This window comes from Ceratotherium simum, chromosome 21 (assembly GCF_057802395.1).
Source record: "Ceratotherium simum simum isolate JZ-2026a chromosome 21, ASM5780239v1, whole genome shotgun sequence".
In the NCBI taxonomy this organism is placed as follows: Eukaryota; Metazoa; Chordata; class Mammalia; order Perissodactyla; family Rhinocerotidae; genus Ceratotherium; species Ceratotherium simum.
In genome coordinates, this window is record NC_141920.1 from 30,458,048 (window position 1) to 30,478,742 (window position 20,695).

General features: G+C 47.9%; 1 protein-coding gene across 1 annotated transcript in view; it reads left to right on the forward strand.

The window, feature by feature from the left end:
• Positions 1 to 9,750: 9,750 nt before the first annotated feature.
• The window catches only part of TGM3 (transglutaminase 3), a 39,845-nt gene continuing 28,900 nt past the window's right edge, over positions 9,751 to 20,695 (forward strand). The window contains exons 1-3 of the mRNA XM_014790131.2: positions 9,751 to 9,883; positions 19,596 to 19,769; positions 20,118 to 20,360. Of these exons, the coding sequence (XP_014645617.1) occupies positions 9,877 to 9,883; positions 19,596 to 19,769; positions 20,118 to 20,360 (424 nt within the window). The 5' untranslated portion in view covers positions 9,751 to 9,876. The remainder of the gene's footprint in view (positions 9,884 to 19,595; positions 19,770 to 20,117; positions 20,361 to 20,695) is intronic.

Genomic DNA, 20,695 nt, shown 5'->3' on the forward strand with positions numbered 1-20,695 from the left:
ATTTAGACCAAACTCCTCATTTCCCAAAGTTTCCAAGTGAGTTAGTGACAGAGCCAAGACTAGAACCGAAGTCTCCAGGTATCTAATTTAGTGCTCCAATTTCACCCAAATGTAATCATCAAGGACAAAGGCTCAGAGCCTGAAGAAGTCCTCCTAGCCGTTTCGCTGCGGGGCAGAAGGTAAAGAGAGGCCAAGTGTTTGGGGCCTGTTGGAAGCAGACGGTGGCTAGGAAATTCTTCATTTGGTCCTGTGTTGTAAGTGACTTGAAATTCCATTTCTTCTCATGTTCCCTGTGCACAAGTCCTATGAATATTGCCACATCTCTAAGAGCATTTGGACTTTCCAGACCTTTACATTCCAGAGACGTGAACAGAAGCATTATAGAACATCCTCCCTTCATATCGTCCTGACTTTTCCGGGACAGAGTGTTCTAGCATCGTTTGCAAGTCACTCTTCCAGTTCAAATTTATTAACTTCCTTGCTGTGAAGGCCCATGTTATGCCAGGACAAGCCTTGGCCTTCTGCATTTTAAAGCTTTTTTTATGGATGCATGAAACTAAGAGCTAAATCTGTTGCATGGGAAATTACTACTCATCCTTGAGAATTAAAGAAACTTGAGTGTTGGATAAACTTGGTGAAGACCAAAATTGCTGGTCAAATCCAGCCAAGAGCCAACACTCAAGCTATAAAATAATTCCCTAATAAGTCGTCTAGCGCTGACTCCATTTTTATTTACATTCAATCAGTATGTAACAAGATCAAATCAGAATGGAAAGTGTATGGGGCCAGCCCGGTGGCGCAAGCGGTTAAGTGCGCATGCTCTGCTTCTGTGGCCCAGGGTTCGCAGGTTCGGATCCTGGGTGCACACCAATGCACTGCTTGTCAAGCCATGCTGTGGCAGAGTCCCAAATAAAGTAGAGGAAGATGGGCACAGATGTTAGCCCAGGGCCAATCTTCCTCGGTAAAAAGAGGATGATTGGCACTGGATGTTAGCTCAGAGCTGATCTTCCTCACATAAATAAATAAATAAATAAATAAATAAATAAATAAATAAATAAATAAATAAAATAAAAAGAATGGAAAGTGTACCCTTTGTACGCATTCATAGCTGCCTCATTTGGGAAGATACTGACGTGTTTGATGACTAAGCATGATGGGTAAGCATGATGGTTGGGTGGAAATGGTGGGCAACTCATAGGGAAGAGTTGATCATGTCTGAGCAAGCCTCTTCAAAGTGCTGTTCCCCTGCCTTTTCTCTGCTGAAAATGCCCTTTCCCCCAATTTTTGTTTGTTCATACATACCTTTGAAGGCATGGAACAAATGCTCTCTCTTCCATGAATCTTTTCTGGAAGACCTATCCCATTTTGATTGCTCACCTCTTACAGAAGGTGATCCCACAGAGCCCTGTTGCGTATTTTAGTTAGTGTATTCTCTCTCATCTCCTCTGAGAGATTGTCAGCTCTTTAAAGGCAGGGATTCTATTTTATTAATACTTTTTTAGAAAAACTAACAGAAAACTTATTTTTCTGTCTTGTTACATAATTTATGTATATTCATTATAGACACCTGACAGTGCAGCAAAACAAAATCAGGGAAGACAAATCATTTATATTCTGTTGTACAACATTTTAGCCTTTTAAAATTCCTACTTTTGCTAGCAGGATATATCAAAATTGGATCATCCTATACATAAAGTTTTAAAATCTACTTTTATATTACTACATATCATTAATATCTTTCTGTGACAATATGGTCATTTTTTAAAAACTGAAATATGTTGTCCAATTATAAAATATGTGCTCATTGTAAAAATTGAGAAAATATAGAATTGCATAAAGAACTGAGACTATCTTTTAATCACACCGTGTAGACCACTGTTTACATTCTAGAATAGAGCCATCTGTATACTAGATATACTAGATTTTTTTTCTGTGAGAGCAAAAGTGTGCATATATGTATCATATTGATATATATTTATTTAATTCATTCATACATACAATTTTGGTTTTTACTTACTATGTTATGAACATCTTTCAATGTCAAATACTTAAGATATTTACATCAGCATTTTTTTTTTTAAGATTTTATTTATTTATTTTTCCCCCAAAGCCCCAGTAGATAGTTGTCTGTCATAGCTGCACATGCTTCTAGTTGCTGTATGTGGGACGCGGCCTCAGCATGGCCAGAGAAGCGGTGTGTCGGTGCGTGCCCGGGATCCGAACCTGGGCCGCCAGCAGTGGAGCATGCGCACTTAACCGCTAAGCCACGGGGCCGGCCCTACATCAACATTTTTAATATCTACATAGATAATATGTGGATCTGCCACAATTTAGTAAATTTCCTATTATTGAACATTGACATTTTTTCCAAAACACTGCCTTTTATTAAAAAATGTTATGGATCATCGTGTTCTATGCATTTGTATATGTACACTTTTACAGGTTTTGGTACAAATTGCCCTCCATAAAAAGTGCTCATTTTTTAATTTCCCAAAATGTCTGAAGAAAGCCTTGCACATAGTGGACGTCATGAATGTTGGGTGGATGGATGAATGGATTCAGAAGAAATTCTTTGCCCCTCGCTCTAATCTTTCTTCATTTCTTTAGAGTTCCATGGAAGATCTATTCATTCTTCAGACAACATGGGAAGGGCCCAGATTAGAGGCAGGGCCTGTGTAAACTAACCACCGCAGTTCTGTTATCACTTAATGGCTGGGAAGTGAGTCCTGAGAGGGAGTGCCTTGTTCTGAGTCTGCCTGTGGGTGAGCCACAGGGTGGGGTGAGACGCAGGGTGCGGGCAGAGAGCGCTCCCTGAGGCTGCCAGACTCCCAGCCCAGCCCCTGCCTTCTCCCACTTACCACACTCCCGCAGAAAGCCCATCGCCCCTTCCCAAACCTTTAGGTTTCTTCATAAATCACATCTGTATTCAAGTGGCTTATGCTATGTCAGGTGACAAAAATAAAGCAAAGCATTGTACTTACAGTTACCATAGAGCATCTAGCACACATGTGACTTTGGACATACTTTTTTCTGAAACTCATGTATTATTAGCACCTAAGATGAGGTGGAGGAAAAGGAACATGAAATTTGGAATCTAAAGTTTTAGGGGTTTTTTTGTGTGTGTGTGAGGGAGGTCAGCCCTGAGCTAACATCCGTGCTAATCTTCCTCCTTTTGCTGAGGAAGACCAGCTCTGAGCTAACATCTATTGCCAATCTTCCTTCTATTTTTGTTCCCCAAAGCCCCAGTAGATAGTTGTATGTCATAGTTGCACATCCTTCTAGTTGCTGTATGTGGGACGCGGCCTCAGCATGGCCGGAGAAGCGGTGCCTCAGTGCGCGCCCGGGATCCGAACCCGGGCCACCAGTAGTGGAGCGTGCACACTTAACCGCTAAGCCACCGGCCTGGCCCTAAAGTTTTAGTTTTGAGTCTGGCTTCTGCTAAGACACATAGCCTACCCGGGCATCCATTTTCTCCTTGGTAAGGTGGCAGTGATACCGAGCAATGGGCTCACTCTGCTGGCTGCAATTTGAGCCAATTAATCACAACAAGTTAGAGATGGAAAAACGAAATTTAATCAGATTAGCCAGCAAATTGGAAGACAGGTGACTAACGTGTCAAAGACCCATCTTCAAAGATTACAGAATCTTGAGGCAGTTATATAGGGAAAATGAGCAGTGAGGAGGGGGTCCAGGGATGTTGGTCTCCAGGCATGATGCGCTCCAGGCATCACATTGTTCCATTCTTCTGTCAGCTGTGATGGATACCTTGTAGGTGTGTTTCCCACCTGTGGTCAGCCTGTTCCTGGAGAGAAACTCATAGAACAAAGTTATTAATTTATCAAGCTATTGGGGAGTACATACGTAAGTGGAGGCCATAAATCAGGAGAGCATGTGAACTTTTTGGAGTACGTGCAGCGTAGCGAGTAGTCACACAGAGGAGGGGCTGGGGCCATTTAGTGTAACAAGATGGCCTCACTTATGCTCACTTATAGCAGTTGTACTAAAATCTGCTTCCTGGGAACTGGATAAGGATCAGGGCAGATGGTGAATATAAAAGCACATTTGGTGATAATTGTACAAATGTTCAATGATGTTAATAATATTTGATGCTATTGTTAACACTGAACAATATTTCCCTAATCTTGCATGCCTGACCACTTAGGCTTTGCTAGGATGGGTTTCTCAACTGAAAGACAGGAAAGGACTAAAATGGAGTAGCAAGAAGAGAGGAGTGCAGAGCGAGAGAGCCTGCAATCTAGTTGCAGATGATCTGGGCCTCAGTGTTCTCAAGGGTAAAAGGACACAGGTCAGTTACTCTGTGACCTTATGCAAGTCATTTCTCCGAAAACCTCAGTTTCCTCATCTATAAAACAAAACCGTTTGGGCTGATAGCCTATCTGGTCGTTTCCTTTCTGGGAATTTACACAACCCCGGTGACCTGCCCTGACTTCCCTGTTCTCGAGCGTGCTCTTAGTGCCGGTGCTCTGGTGCAAACCACCACTCGGCCTCCAGGTTGTGGCATTGTAGCCCACATTGTAGCCCACAGGTGGTGGGCTGTGGCTTCTTCTCTTCTCCCTGGATTTTCTACTGCATGCTCACAAATGGTTGAGTGACAGCTTGGCAGAATAAGCCAACCCTTCCCTCAAAATGCCCCAGACATGTGATGAGCCAGGGCTGCCCCTCAGTTACCTTCCCCATGCCCCAGGATTAAGCGTCCTCATTCTGTTTCAGGGTGGAACCGGCCTCTCTGGCCCTTTCCCGCTGTCCTCGGGCGCTGTGCGCTCCAGATGAACTCATCTGCAGTCTTGTCCTGGGATGGGCTGCATGCTCTGCCCCACTCTTCCTCTACCTGCCTGGAAGGCTCTATGATCTTTTCCTTCTGGGTATAGCTGAAACACCTCCTCCTCAATAAATAACTCTTCTTTATCTCCGTAATCAGTATCAACACTCCTTCTGAACTCTTCCCACAGTGGTATGCACCTCTTTTTAGGTCTTATCAGTTTCTGTCTTTTAAGAAAAGTGCCATTGCTCCCTATCTTCTCAAAGGCTGGGTGTCTCCCAATGCTCACCACCCGCCCATACAACCAGGCATTCGATGAAATGAGCGCTGACATGAACTGTGAGGGACTTTTACATGTCTCCTCTTTCTTCAAGCTTTTGCTTTGTTTTATTTGTTTGGGTGGGAGTGCAAACTTTGGGCATAAACACATTAGAGTCAAGGCTTTTCTGTTAGTCCTGGAGGGGCTCTGCCTTCCTGTTCCGCTCTGAGTTACTAACACCATCATCACCAGCATCAGTAACAAGTCTCCTGATCGACAGACCCGGAAAGACCCAGGTTCACTGACCTGGAGGATTTGTCAGAGACAGGGTGACATAGATGGGGCCTCCACAGTCAGGTCGACCTGGGCACAGATCCTGATGTTGCTACTTGTTAGTTATGTGACATTGTCATATTACCTAGCTTCTCTAAGCCCCTGGTTTCTTACCTATGAAATGGATTAGTAATATCTCCCTTGTAGGGTTGTCATGAGGCTTAAAAGTCAACTGATGTGAAACTCTTAACACAGAGCCTGGCATCAGGAAATGGTGGCCAGCCATGTAGATTTGCATACTCCCCTCCTGAAGAAACGTCCCTAAGAGATTTAGATCATGTATTGTTAGGTGCCTGTTGAATGACAGGGTGTGTTCGAGAGGCTCAGAGGTGGGGAAGTCATTACATCTTGTCACTAACAAAGGGCTTTCACAGATGTCATCTCATGATTCCTCAGAATGCTCTAGAGAGTGAGTGGTGCAGGTATCATTATACCCATTTTTCAGAGGAGAAACCTTAGGCTCAGAGAGGTTGAGTGATTTGCCCAAGGTCTGATTATAAAAATATGTGCTCCTGGTAAGTTAGAATGTGTCTCTGGACTTAAACCTGGGTTTGCTTGTTTCATTGCAAACCCTCTTTCCACAGCACACTGGAGGAGCACAGGAGAGGAGAGACTTGCTTTGGCCCTTGGTCATGATGAGACCTGGATACAAAAGGAATATGAAGGTGTTCCAGGGAGGGGCATTTTCTAAAAAGGTGTAGAGACAGGGACAATCAGGTTGGGTTCCAGGAAAAATGACTAGATATGTTTTGCTGAATAGAAGAGTTCATGTAGGAGTGGTAGAAAATAATGGAATTAAGGTTAAACATACACTGGAGGGCGTTGAATGCCAGACTGAGAACTCTGGGCTGTAATAGGCCATGGGGAGCCATTGAAGGCCTCAGAGGAGGGGAATAACATGATCTCACCAAGATGGTGAGAGGTCTCTGAATCGTGACTCATCAGGAATAGTCGAAGAAACTGCTGTTTAACCTAGAAAAGAAGACTTGTCGGGAAGGAGGGGACATTTGCCAGACTTGGGGAGAACACGATCATTGTTGGGTGATGGAAGACACAGCCTCGTTTCACGTGGGCTCAACGAGGGGTCGGGTGAGAAGCAGAGACGGTCAGTGGACAGAAGCTCTAGGGAGACCAATTCTCAGTTAAAATGAGGAAGAACTTTCTGGTTCTTTCAATGCACTTTAACCCCAGTTTGCTGAGAGCCCACCACACAGGCACAGTGATGCACTGGGGATGAGGCAGTGACAGATATGGACAAAGTTCCTGCCCTCGAGGACCTCCTATGGAACGGGTGAAGATACGCCTTAAACAGAGTTTTCAAGAGAAACATGTCAAGAGATTCTTGTGCTAGGAGAAAGGCTGGGTCCATGACTTCTATGAGATTCTGCGCCTCTCCACATGTTGAGAAATCTTCAGTCACCCTAAATCCCTTAATTATAGGAAGGAAAAGGCTAATGATCAACTAGAGTCTCCTTTTTTTAAAAGCACATGTTTGCATGTTACGTCTTAACTGGAGTCGGCGGTGCAGAGAGTGTGGCCAAGCAGGAATTTCATCCTGCCTGCAGCTGGGTGACTCCACCTATGAAGTGAAAATCATTTAGCTGAAATTGTGGCATAGCATGCAAATTATGGCCCGCCTGCAGGTCGGGGCTCCGGCTGCGGCTGCGGGGGCCGTGGAGCAATCCTCCAGCAGCTAACATTAAGTTGACTCAGGGCAGACTCCTGTCGGGGTGGTGGAGGCAGGCCCTGCTGCTAGGCAGTTAGCAGGCAACAGGGGAGCCAGCTGGAGCAGCAGGGGGGCACAGAGGGAAGCTGGCCCCCGACGTTTGTGCAACACCACCCTCTGCAGAAGAGTGTCATAGCCACAGTTCTGTGGTTCTGAGCCTCACTACAGGAGGTGTGTGGGTAGGCTGATGAGGAAACTGAGGCTCAGAGAAGTGAAAGGATTCCCCCATGGTCACACAGTGGGCAAGCCATGGAGGCCAGCTGTCAGTCGGGGTCTTCTGCATCCACCTAGGGCGTCCTTCTCTCACACCACTCTGGGGCCAAGATTGATCAGCTACAGACCCTTCTAAGGGAAGACCAGTGGTCAGCAGTCAGGCACCACTGTTCGCATTTGTGGGTCCCATTGCAAAATCTGCAACACTCGGGACTGTGGGGTTCTTGAAGGATAATAATGCCAGATATCAGGGCCAATTTATTACCCTGGGTTGTGCCAGATGCTGTGCTCAGCACTTTATATTCATTAACCCTCACAGCAATTCTACCTCAATTTTACTGATGGGGAAATGGGGGCTCTGAGAGGCGGGGTGACTTGATGGAGCCAGAATTTGGACCTATGTCTGTGTGACCTCAGAATTCTTCTCCAAGGGCAGCACTGCCTCCCTGTCGCCTCTGCAGGTTGCCTTGTTAGGTCAGTGAAAGGAATGCCCAGGGTCCAATTCTCCTCGGATCCCAGGCCAACAACAACAACAGTAATAAGAAGTAAAACCACTCCATTTCTTCAAGCACACTTTTTAAAGCTAATGCAGTGCAGAGCCCTTTCACATCCATTCATCCCGTTCAATTCACACAGTTCTCAGGGTTTCTGGTAGGACTGACTGAGCATAAGGAGGGCCTGGCCCAGGGTCGTAACTAATGCCATGGCAGGGGCAGGACCCACACTTGAACCCCCTACTTGGGGTCCAGCACCCCTTGCCATACCTCTCTCTACCCTCTGCTCTCTTCTTGGTCACCTGCCAGAGCCAACAGTGGTCGCATTCTCCTGGCACGGGTACTGAGCCCCCAGAGGCCTGAGAAAGGCTGAGGTCCCACCTCATTTAGGCAGCTGACCTCCAGGTTAAGTGAACAGGCTCAGGAGTCGCTCACATAAGGGTGTGAATCTCCTGGTTGCATAGACCTGGGTTAACTCATTTCTTCTCCTGTAAGATAACAAAAATAACAGTACCTATGTCATAGGATTGATCTGAAGATGAAAAAGGGTAATATATGTGAACTGTTTAGCCAGTGCCTGCCCATGAGAACATTAAATTGATGGTAGTTATTATTTCCATCTTTACGTTGATTGATTCATTTATTCAAAAATCTATGTGCTCCTGCAGTGTGGCAAGCCCATGCTAGGATCTGAGAAGATGTGAATAACATGCAGCCTGTACCTTCAAAGAGCTCAGCCTGGGGATGGGGCAGACATAAACAGATCATTCTAGGGCAATGAGATACATATGTTAATGGAGGTCCTAAAATGTGCAAAATGCTGTGGGAGCCCAGAGGACAGAGAGAGGACATGGATCCTCTTTTCCAACCCATGTGTCTATTCAGTCTCACCTTTCTCAAGATCTAGCATTCCCATCTTCTCCTTAAAGACCTAATCTTGTCATCACGGTGCTAGGTCTTCATTCCCACACCAATTCTGGGGGAAGCCTTGAGAAATTTCTGCTCTGTCATGAATGCTTGAAGCATTATCATTTTTCTTAACTCCCTTGTCTATCACAGGAAACCTTGGTTCTTATAAATATCCACAATAGGATCTTCTGAAAACTATATCCCCTTAAAAACAACAAAAAATCAAACAAAAATTGTAGAATGTCAGAGTCCCCTCAACTCCTTTTTCCTCCTGATGTAGAACCTGGGTGCAGAGAGGGTCCATGACTTACCCTCCAGTCTTAAAGAGCACGTGGCAGAACTGGATGGAACTGTGTCATGACTGCAGGTTCAGTGGCTGTCCCTGCTGCCTCATTAAAAAGAAGAGCTCCCCCACATCTGGAATCAATTGAATATCATCAATTCCAGATGATATCTGGAATCAATTGAATATCATCAATTCCAGATGATATCTGGAATCAATTGAATATCATCAATTCCAGATGATATCTGGAATCAATTGAATATCATCAATTCCAGATGATATCTGGATTTAATCCATAATGGTACACATCCATGCACTTCCCACCTGTGTCACCTCATTTGATTATTCCCACTACTCAGTGAGTTGAGAATGAGCTGTGATGAGCATCTCAGACCCCTTGTGCAAGTGGAAAACACCAATATGGTGTATAGTGAGAAAGGACAAAGCAATTTTCTGCTTCTGGGTTCTGTGGAGACATTTCTTTGAGGCCCAGAGGATTTCTCAGAACCAGCTCTGCCCCAGATACTTCAAAAAAAGCATGACGTCATTTCCTAAACCCTACAATCCAGGAAGTTGTTCGTCTTTGAAAAGAAGATCGTAAAAGTGAACTGTTTGCATGTCTTTCTTATCTCCCCTCTTCTGCCCAAGCTGGTCTTGCACAAGCAGGATGACCTTCCATTGGGTGACAAGTATGTCGTAAGTGAAACGTTTACAGGCACTACAGGAATGACCTGGTGCCTCACCCACCTCATTAGAATCATAATTGGGGTGTGTAGGAGAGGCTTCTATAAATGGTACGGCGATCCCCAGCAGCCTATCTCCCCACGCTGACCGTGCCATTCCCAGACGAGCCAGCGAAGAGGCAGAGGAAGGCAAAACATGAGTGGTGAGTGTATGGCATCTTCTCTGCAGGTCCGGGCTGGAAACCTGTGCTTCTCCTGGGCCCTCCTGAGAGGCAGAGAGCGTCCAGCTCGAGACAGCTGCCTTGGGGGCTCTGAAGGCTGGATCTTAGTTTTAGGATTCTATTCTTTCTCAGTGGCTGCCTAGTCCCTCTAGTGCATTTCCAGAGGTAGACATGTTTGGAATGTAATCCTGAATAACGGGCAGGGTATTCAACACAGCTGGAGGTCATATCGGCTTAGAGAGATGGATAAGATTTGCCGTGTCAAGCCGGCTGGTACCTGCTTCCCACGTTTCTCAATGTGGTTTTACCCAGCTGTCAGTAACATAGGCAAAGAAGAGCACATCTCAGAGCTTTAAGGGAGTGAGAGAGTGACAGCATATAAGTTGATTTAAAAGAAACCATCAGCAGTGCTGGAATGCTCCTAAGTAAACTCACATCTGGAAGCACCGGCAGGCTCTTTGAAAGTGACCTGATGAGCTGAAACCTTCCAGTAGCAGGAGCAGGTGTGCCAAAGACTGTCTCTCTGAGCAGTCCCAGGAAAGGGGGTGAATGAGAAGAAGTGCGGGTTCTTTAGCTCTGCGGTCACCCTCGAGGATCTGGCCTCCTGTTAGACAGCACCCCTGCTAAGCAGCATGGTAATTATTGCCTGTCGTGGTGCTCGGCCTAGTGGGCTGACAGCGACGCCAAACCCAAACAAGGAATGAGTCGAACCTGTAAAGTATTGTGGCTGGCGGTTAGGACCACCAAAAGGTTTGCCAAAGAAATCCCTGAGCACAATGCAAAAGGCAAATGCCGGTTTCTCCAGAAATCACAAAGATCAGGACAGGGTGGCTGCAAAAATGGGTCTCCTTCCCTGTCCCTCGTTTCCTCCTGGGAACAGACACTATTGCTGGGTTGCCAAAAGAGGATCTCTGGATCCCATAGACTTTAGCAAGAGGGGATGTCAGCTGTCACCTAGGCCGTCTCCCTCCCTCAGGAGGAGGAAGCACGGGCCCAGGAAGGGGTAGAGACTTACCAGGGTCACACAGAAAGTTGGTAGCAGAGGCCAGGCTAGGTTCCAGCAGCAACCTGTCCACTGTGTCCTGCTACCAGAGCAGAGTTCATACACGAGTGTGTGTGACCTCTGGGACACAGGAAAGCAATGCTGAGCCTGGTTTCTCGTTTGAATGCTGTTACCAACCGCTTATGTGTTCCCTGCAGCCACCAAGCCTCAGGTTCCCAACTGCAAGATGAAAGGCTTGAAACCGGTGGACCATAGGCACCTTCCAGTACAGCCTGCTCTCTCGCCGTGAGAGGGAACCAGGGACAGAGAGCAGCGGGCCGCACGTGCTCACCCCTGGAAGCACACACATTCATGTGGCTCTGCGGCCCGAAGCAGGCCCATGAATAGCCCGCCCGCTGTGCGCCCTGCTTGACATCCTAAGGGGCCCCATATGTCACTGCTTGTGACTCATGGAGCCGCTGAGCTCTGAGAACTCAACATCTAAGTCAACCAGATGTTCTCAGGTCACAACAGAATGCGGACAATGGCTGGTAGGGAGAAAATCAATTTTTAAAAGAGATGAGGGAGAGACAGGTGAATACCTTCATTCCTTTAAATTTGTCACACACGCAGTTCCTAGCTCGGCTCCCAGTCAGCCAGGCAGTGCTCAATCAGTGTTTCTTGAATGAATGAATGTACTTATTGAACACGTAGGGAAAGGAGTCGTGGTAGGTGCAAGGGGAATGGATAACCGAGAGATAGTCTCTGCCCTTAGTGAGCTCGCAGTCTGATAGTGTTTGGTGACACTAGTTCATTGGCAAGTGGCCTGCAAGGTGGACTGTCACTCAGCTGCATTACAAACACAAACCAAGTGCTCTGGGTGCCAAGAGGAGGAGGGGATTCATCTTGGCCAGGGTTTGGGATAAAGAAGACCCTGGGAAGCAGACAGTATTAGTCATGGATGATGAGTCGGACTTGGTCAGGAGTAGTTTTGTTGGGTGAGGAGTGTTCTGGGCAGAGGGAACAGGAAAATAAATGGGGATGGGTCAGCAGGTGTGACCCAGGGGACAATCAGAGTCCTCACATTGAGAGGACTCTGTGTCCAGCCCCTAATTTAAGGTTCTTGTTGGAATCAGTGGGGGTTCAGTTATTCTGTCTCCTGGTGGAGAGGGCAGCTGGGCTGTGGGTGGGGATGATGGTGGTGGAGGAAGGCCTGGCAGTGTTCTGTACAAAGTAGTGTGAGATCTCTGCCTATTGCCCACTGATGATGGAGCCCCAGAGTGGACAGGAATGCGGGCTGTGAACACAGACGTCAGGCCCAATGTGGACAAGAAGCATTGCTCCCCATCCCCGAAGCCACTCGGAGGCCCTGGGTCAGAGTCATAGTCCTCAGGGTACAAGCCTGAACAGCAGACCTCTGCCTGCAGGAACCTCTCTTCTGAGGACCAACACTCTGTCCCGCTGGGGTGGTGAGATTTCTTGCCACTACTTTACTGGGCAGAGCACTGGCCTCAGCTTCAGAGACTTACCTCCTCTGGCCTCATTCTCCAGTCTGCAGAGGACCTGGGCCATTCTGGGCTGTAGGTCTGCCACAAAACATTTTTTCTTGGAGCTGGGACACCGGTGGCTCTTTCTCTCGTGGAAGCAGTTAGGAATTCCTCCCAAGTTCCTGCCTCCTTCTCATCTGTAAATCTTCTAGGAGCATCTGGGCTCTCCTCTCTCTGGGCAATGGCTTCATGTTTCAGCCAGCTGGACCGGAGCAATATCTACACTCTCTCTGAAAGCAGATCGCCCCTCTGGGCTCAGAGGCTCATGGCTCCAGCTGCTCAACATTTGAAATAAGGATGAGCTGCCTCTCCTCTGCTCCAGCCCCACCCGCTTTCGCTTACCTGCGGCAGCAGCCGCTCCCTGATTATCAGACAGACCTGCCAGCAGCAGCCTCCCACTTGGAATGAGGGCTGCTCGAGTTTCAACCTTTGTTGCCTAGGCTTATACACAGAGGTAGATTAGCTGAAGGGTTATGAGTCCACATCCAGAGATGCTCTGAATTGAATCTTAGCTCTGTCCCTACCAGCCAAGTGAGCTGGGGCAAGTTACTCAACCTGTGTGACTCAGTTTCCTCATCTCTAAAATGGGGTTATTGTGGAATCTACCTCATAGGTGCTCAGTCCACATAGCTTATTATTCCTTGGGAACTTCTGTGAGGCTGTTTTCTCCTTGCCTTGGGGGTCTGAAGAAAAACCCTATGAGATGAAGTCCACTTTCTAATCAAGGATGATGCCCAGGAGAACCTCTCCCATTAGAAGCCTCCCCCGCCCCCTTGCCAGCCCCCCTCACACATTTCCAAGTCCCCCAGTGTGCTGCGCTTATTCACCTCAAATTACTTCTCTTCTGCCTCCACCCTGCTGGGCTGTGCTCCTCAGATGGGCAATCATTCTCCTCCCCAGGGCCCACATGCCAGCCTGGGGTGTGAACTGAAGGAGGAAATTCTTTTCCCTATTGCTTGGGAGTGGAGGGAACGAGGCCCCAGGGTCTTTGGTAGGGGTGGGGAGATGAGTTCGGCAGTGGTCTGCACTCCCCTCTCCTGCCCTCATTTTCCTCCTTTGTAAGGAGGAGGCAGCGACTCCACCCCCTCACCTCACCCCTCTAACCCCCAGTCCCCACCCCACCCCCCGGCCTCCCTCCCAGAGCTGCCATGTGGCTCAGGTGAGATAATTAATGTGAAAGAGCTTTGATAAGTGTAAAATGATATATAGGCCTAAGGAAATGATTCTCAGTCCTGGCTGCATATTAGAATCACTAGGAGAATTTGAAAAAAAAAAAAAAAAGAAAATACCAATGCTGTCCCTAATCCAAAGATTCTAATTTAATTGGTCTAGGATGGGCCGGCCCCGTGGCTTGGTGGTTAAGTGAGCGCGCTCCACTGCTGGCGACCCGGGTTCGGATCCCGGGCTCGCACCGACGCGCTGCTTCTCCGGCCATGCTGAGGCCGCGTCCCACACACAGCAACTAGAAGGATGTGCAGCTATGACACACAGCTATCTACTGGGGCTTTGGGGGGAAAAAATAAACAAATAAAATCTTAATTGGTCTAGGATGGGGCTCAGGCCAATATAACACTCTCCAGGCGATTCTCATGTGCAGCAAGGGTGGAGAACTGGTCTGAGAGATTCCAAACTCTCTTTGGAAGTGAAGGGGGCCCAGGCGCTTCTTCCCTCCTCTCCCCCAGACCATGTAACGTCAAGGCAGGGAGTAGGTTATGGGTGGCCCGTTATAGGGCTTCCTGAAACCCCAGAAGCCTGGAACTGTCCAGGAACTTCTTGGGGCTTCCTGGAACTGTGCCCAGTCATTGCCACCACAACCACCTTGGCTGGCTGCAGGTGGCAGCTCGGAGTCATGTGGTCAGGCGGAACTGGCTTCCAGTCTGGGCTTGGGTCCAGGCTCTGCCTGTGTGATATTTGGCACGTGACTGGACTTCCGAATCCTTCACCTGTGAAATGGGAATAAGAGCATCATAGGGTTTTTACAACTAGTAAGGGGCATACGCAGGTAAAATGCTTAGCACGATTCCTGGCACGTCTGAGGTCCTCAATGGCAGCCCATAAAAAAGCTCACACCCTCCTTTCTCCTGTGTGCTGCTGCCATTATGTGTGGGATCCCAAGGCATTTGTCCCCACCCCACCGCCAGCTCCGGGGGCCCAGGTGCTAGTGATGGGCACGTGTTAGATCCCAGTAATAAGCCCAAGAGGGAGGATGTTCAGGCCTCACTATCCCGTTCTGCAGGTGGGGAAAGTACAATCCAGAAACACTGAGGCCTTGCCCAAGACCTCTCAGCTTTCCAGGCCATCAGTCCAGGGCTTATTCACTTCATCGCAGAGAGCCTCACCAACCCCTCACTCAGCCACCAGTGGGACCCCTGGCTTCCCCTGTGCCTGGGTGCCAGGAAATTGTACCACCCGTGCTGCACAGGGATTGCAATATCTTAATGTGGGGGAAAGAGAAAGGGAAAGGCACAGGTTAGAGAGAGAGAGAGAGGTGAGAGCACAGAGGAAAGCACCTGTGTTCCTGGAGCCAGCGGTGGGGATGTTCCCCATGCCCAGAGCGGAGGCGAGGGGACACTGGGAATGACTCACGGCCCCTCAGCGACCAGGATGGAAGACCAGTTTCTGGGCCAAGCTCTGCTTCTAAACTACTCTGTAACTTCAGCAGACGGCTCCCCCTTTCAGGGCCTCAGTTTTCTTACCTATAATATGGGAATATGGATTATATCACTGTTTTTCAAGCTGCCAGCTGTTACCCATTAGCAGGTTGTAAAATCGGTTTTGTGCATTATGACCAGCTATTTTTTAAAAAATGAAGTAGAAGACAAAATATCAGTCTACTGTACATAGCAATGGTTAGTATTGTTTTGTGAAACTTTGTGTCAGTCAGAGATCCAAGTACGTAAACACTGTGTAAAATGCATTTCTTAGTGTGGTCTCTATCGAAAAGCTTGCAGACACTTGGTGAGATGATTTTTAATGTATCTATCAGCCCTAATTATAATATATCTCTCAGCCTGTCTTTGTCTAGAGAAGAGACATAGGGAATAGAGTCTGGGCAGGTGGGGGAGGTACAGCCACTGGAGTATCAGTTACATCTGGTTGGGCCACCTGCCAGCAAGTCTATGCTGTGGTCCTCGCAGGAACAGGAGGTGAAAACCCCAGTCACACACCCACAGCCAAGTCATACTCACCGGCCTGCTGCGGGTGACTCGATTATAGAGCCAGGCTGATTGAGACAGCAGACAAGTAACTCCCTCACAGTCGGGAATCTGTTCCGTACTTCTCGTGTTACCCCTCCAAAGGTGGACCACAGAATAAGTGGGGGAGGAGGTTATATTATCAGGTATTTATAAGTGGGTTTGTCTGTGAATGACAGCCCAAATAACAACGGCTCAGAGAAATAAACAAGACAGATGTTTACTTCTTCCTTACACAGTGGTCTGAATGTAGGCAGTTCTGGGCAGGTAAGGCAGCAATGCAATCCCCAGGGGCCCAGGGGCCATGCAGCCCCCGCTCTGCTGTCCCTAGTGCATGCTTGGTCCAAGGTGGCCACTAGAGCTCTGTCCACATCACCCCCACACTGCAGGCGGCAGCATGGAAGAAGAGGGAGGTAAACAGGCTAAGGGCATCTGCCAACTGTTTTCAAAAAGAGGCTTCCTCAAGAGAATTGAAAACAGGTGTTCAAACAAATACCTACATATGAGTGTTCAAAGCAGCACTATTCACAACAGCCAAAAGATAGAAACAACCTGAATGTCCCTCAAGTGATGAATGGATAAACAAAATATGGTGTATCCATATAACAGAATATTACTCAGCCATAACAAGGAATGCACTACTGATACATCTACCACATGGATGAACCCTGAAAACATTATTCTAAGTGAAAGAAACCAGACCCCAAGGCCAAATATTTGTGTGATTCCATTTATATGAATTTGCCAGATTTCAAATTTCAGAAAGTAGATTTGTGGCTGCCAGAGGTTGGAGTTAGCAGGGAATGGGGAGTGACTGCTAATGGGTAGGGGGGTTCTTTGGGGAATGATGAAAAGGTTCTGAAAGTAGATGGTGGTGATGGTTGCACAACATTGTGAATGTACTAAATGCCACTGAATTGTACACTTTAAAATGGTTAAAATGGTGAATTTTATTTTCTGTGAATTTTACCTCAATCAAAAAACAGAAAAAAAGAGGCTTCCTGGAAGTTAATACATATAACTTCCTCCTGCAAGTCACTGGCCAGAATTCATTCACATGACCCCCCAGCTGCAGGGGAGCCTGGGAAATGTAGTGCCCATTAATATGGGGGATTTTACTGCCAAGAAAGAAGGAGGAAGTGAATATTGGGATGGACATTTAGCACATCTGCCACATTAAAGTTGCTAGTGGCACTGATATTCTCAGTGAAGAAAAAATCGGAGAAATTGCCCCAGGCCTGACACTGGAGTTCAGCAGTAACTCAGGGAGGTAGCATGGAATTGTGACAAGGGCACTGGAAAGAGAGTCCAGAGACGTCCCCCGGTGGGCAGATCACCTCTCAGGGCCTCCATGTCCTCACATCCAGTATAAGGGTGGGAAGTACATGATCTGTTTCCAAGGTTTCTTTTCCTTCTGATGTTATTTATTTATTTATTTATTTTTGTGAGGAAGATCCGCCCTGTGCTAACGTCTGCCAATCTTCTTTTTTTTTTTTTTCTTTTGCCGAGGACGACTGGCCCTGGGCTAACATCCATGCCCATCTTCCTCCACTTTATATGGGACGCCGCCACAGCATGGCTTAGACAAGTGGTGTGTCGGTGCGCGCCCAGGATCCGGGCCAGCGAACCCCAGGCTGCGGCAGTGGAGTGCGCGCACTTAACCGCTTGCGCCACCGGGCCAGCCCCCTTTCTGATGTTTTTTAAGTGTCTAAGTTGATGAGTCAATTGTAGGGACCATGCAACACTTCTTTCATCCCTTCCTCCATCCAGGCTGGTGCAGAAAACGGCCCTGAGTCTCATAAATAACCATGAAGCTGTAAACTCTAGAAGAACCTTGGATGGCGGTGTACCTCCCCCATCCCTGCCCTTTCCCTTCCAGAACACACTTCGGCAGAGGGGCTGTGATTAGTGCTGCTTCAAGGGGTGGTGGGTGCGGGGAACAAAGGAATCGAAATAATCCACAGACAAGATCATGGGATCCTTGATTTGAGAGCTGGCAGAAGCAATCCCAAGTGCAGGGAGAATAACTAAGGGCAGCAGCCAGCAGAAGGAGAAAGGCTTCAGAAACCACCCTGGAGGCTCGATGAGCATGCTCTCAATCTGCCCATCCCACTCAGGGATGCAGAGGCAGGCTGCTCCCCTTTCATCCGCCTCCCACATAGAATACCCTTTTGGAACATATTTTTCCCTTCCAGGTGCTCACTCTCTCCTCTGTGTCAGGATACAAATGCCAACAGGGAGGACAATGCATAGGGAGGGCCCCTCACCACCTGAGTACCTTCTGGACTGAAGGTCCCACGTGGATCCCCCTTCTGGGCAGAGAACTGGAGACCATAGCAATAGGGGAAGGCCAGAAAGACCTGGGCTCAGAGTCCTGGCTCTGCCAATTACTGGAATAAGACGTTTATCTCTCAGAGCATCAGTTTCCGGTTTCTGTGAGGATTCCATCTATGATATATAAAGTGCTCTGTATACTGTCAATAGCAGTTGACATACAGTAGACTGATGACAAACGTGAGTCCTGCTTTTCCTCCCCCTCCAGCTCTGAGGAGCCTTGCATATCCTACAAGCACCTTAGAGGGGAGAAGGCTCCCTTGTGCCAGGGCTCACGGTTGGTGTCAGGAGAGGCAGAGATGACCATCATGGTCACTGTGCTTGTCTCACCCACTGCTGAAGCTCTTTGAGGGTTGAAACTTCTTTTCATACATTTTATACCCCCACCATTGTTCCTAACATAGTGTCCTGCAAATAATAGGTACTTTCTATACACTTATTGAGTGGACGTCCATATTCACCTTTCCTGATGGACTAAATTTTGAGCTGCTGTCCTGATGGTCATTTCATGACATTTGTCTGTTCATTCAGTTCCTTCATTCGTTTGTTTATCTCATTGTCCTAATACAGTCAAGCAATGTGCTAGTCTTCAGAATATAAAGATCAAGAAGGCATGTTCTGATGGAGAGAGACAGACACATATAAACAAGAGTTGTGCCTGGCCCTGGGATGTGCCACCACCCTCCCTTCATAGCTGTGGCCTTGTTGCAAAAGCAGAGACTAGTTTGGTTTGCAGAGGAATGCGTGATGGAACATCTCAAACATAACTTACAGGAATCAAATTTCTCAAAAGGTTTATCTAGGCTAACCTCAGCCATCACGGTATCTCTCATAAACCTTTCTCAGTTCAGCTCCGTTACCTCCACGATCACGCGAGGAGAAGTGTGGGGGGTGGATTTCGAGGTGTGCGTCCTCAGGGTCTTAGCCAGAGATCTCATGGACCTTTGGCCTGCTCCTATATGCTGCTCTTGCCAGCGAGCATTTGAAAGTCTCTTCCAGGTGAGTGATTTCCCAATCTCTAGACCTAGTAATGCTGCTCAGAGTCATGTAATCCTCCCCAGTGTCAGAGGCCCAGGCCAATACCCAGGCATTGGACATATACAGAAAGCAAAGAATACACAAGGAAATGTTGGCTGGATGTAGGAGTGGTCAGACACACTGATGTTCAGGGAGACGCAAAGGGAAAGACAGGCTAAACCAGGGTGGTGGATTTGAGAGAAGTACCTCCTCTCAGTTCAATTTGAGCCCCCAGCCACAAAGTGAGATGCTAAGAATGGACAGGACGTGGGTGCTCTGGTTACACAGTTCTCCTGGCTGGTTGGGTGACACTACGCTGAGAGCGTGGCCTGTTCCTTGAGGGCTGAGTGACAGTTGGCCAGGCAGAGGAGGAAGATATTCTCAGCAGTGTGAATAGTGTGTGCAGAGGTTCAGCTACCTGAAAGGGAGGAATGGGAACAGGTTGTGAAGTGCTTGCTATGTCGCTCAAGGTCTTTGGATTTTAATGTGATTCTTCCTAGAAGTTTGGATCTGCCCCAACTGGCCCCGCCCAAAAGCTGTCCCTTTGGTAACTTACACCTTTTCCCCATGCCACCATTCCTTGCCTCCCAGGACCTCAGGCCCTCTTTTCTGTCTCACAGCTTTAGAACCCCAGAGTATCAACTGGCAGACGACCTCCAACCGGCGGGAACATAACACAAACAAATTCTACAGCCAGGAGCTCATCTTGCGGAGAGGCCAACCCTTCCAATTCTCATTGATCTTGAACCAAAGTCTTGGCTCTGGAGAAAGTCTGGGGTTCATAGCCTCCACAGGTACCTGCTTCCCACCTCTACACACACCCGAGAAGCCCTTGGAGCTGTGCATCCAGGGGGTGGTGGTGGTGACCCTCGGGGCACCGGGCTCTGGGCTCTAGCCCAGCTCTGCCATTGACTCAGTCTGACTTTGGGTAAGTTTCTGCCTGTCTCTGAGCTCAAGAGTCCAAGTCCTCAAATCAAGAGAGATTTGGCCTGCATAGTCTCTCCAGTTGCTTCTAGGGCTAGAATGGTGCTTCATTGGATGATAGCCCCCAAAGGGCCCCTGTGGTTATATTAGAATCTGATCTCTCCCCACAGTCTGGCCAGCACTACTTGGTTCCGATCGTCCTCTGTCTTCTTTTACAGGGTCTTACGCCTCAGAGTCAGCCGGGACAAAGGCTGTGTTTCCACTCTCCAACAAGACAAGTGGTGGTGGCTGGGGTGCACAGCTCGTGTCCAACAAGGACAAAGTTCTGACCATCTCCATCATCACTCCTGCCAATGCACCCATTGGACGGTACACACTGAACCTTCAGATCTTCTCCCAGGGCAAAGAGTTCGTTCTGAAACTTGGGACATTCATACTGCTCTTTAACCCCTGGTTGCAAGGTAGGCACCTAACCACCCCTATGTCCAGCCATCAGCTAAGCAATGCTCGTGGAAAGGAGATGAGGGGGATGATTTTCATGAGCTCAGGTTTGATTAGAGAAAGCTTGTGGGTTGTGGAAAGAGCATAGAAGCTAGAAGTCAGAAGCCATGAGTTTGAGTCTCAACTCTGCCACTTAACCAGCTGTGTGAGTCTGGACAGTCACTCTACCTTTCTGGGCCTCAAATTCCTCACCATTAAATGGGCATCCTGCTATTTCCTCTGGGGCTATTGCAGGGACCTCATGAGCTTTTACAAATGGCCTAGTATGGTGTAATTATAAGGGACAATGACCACA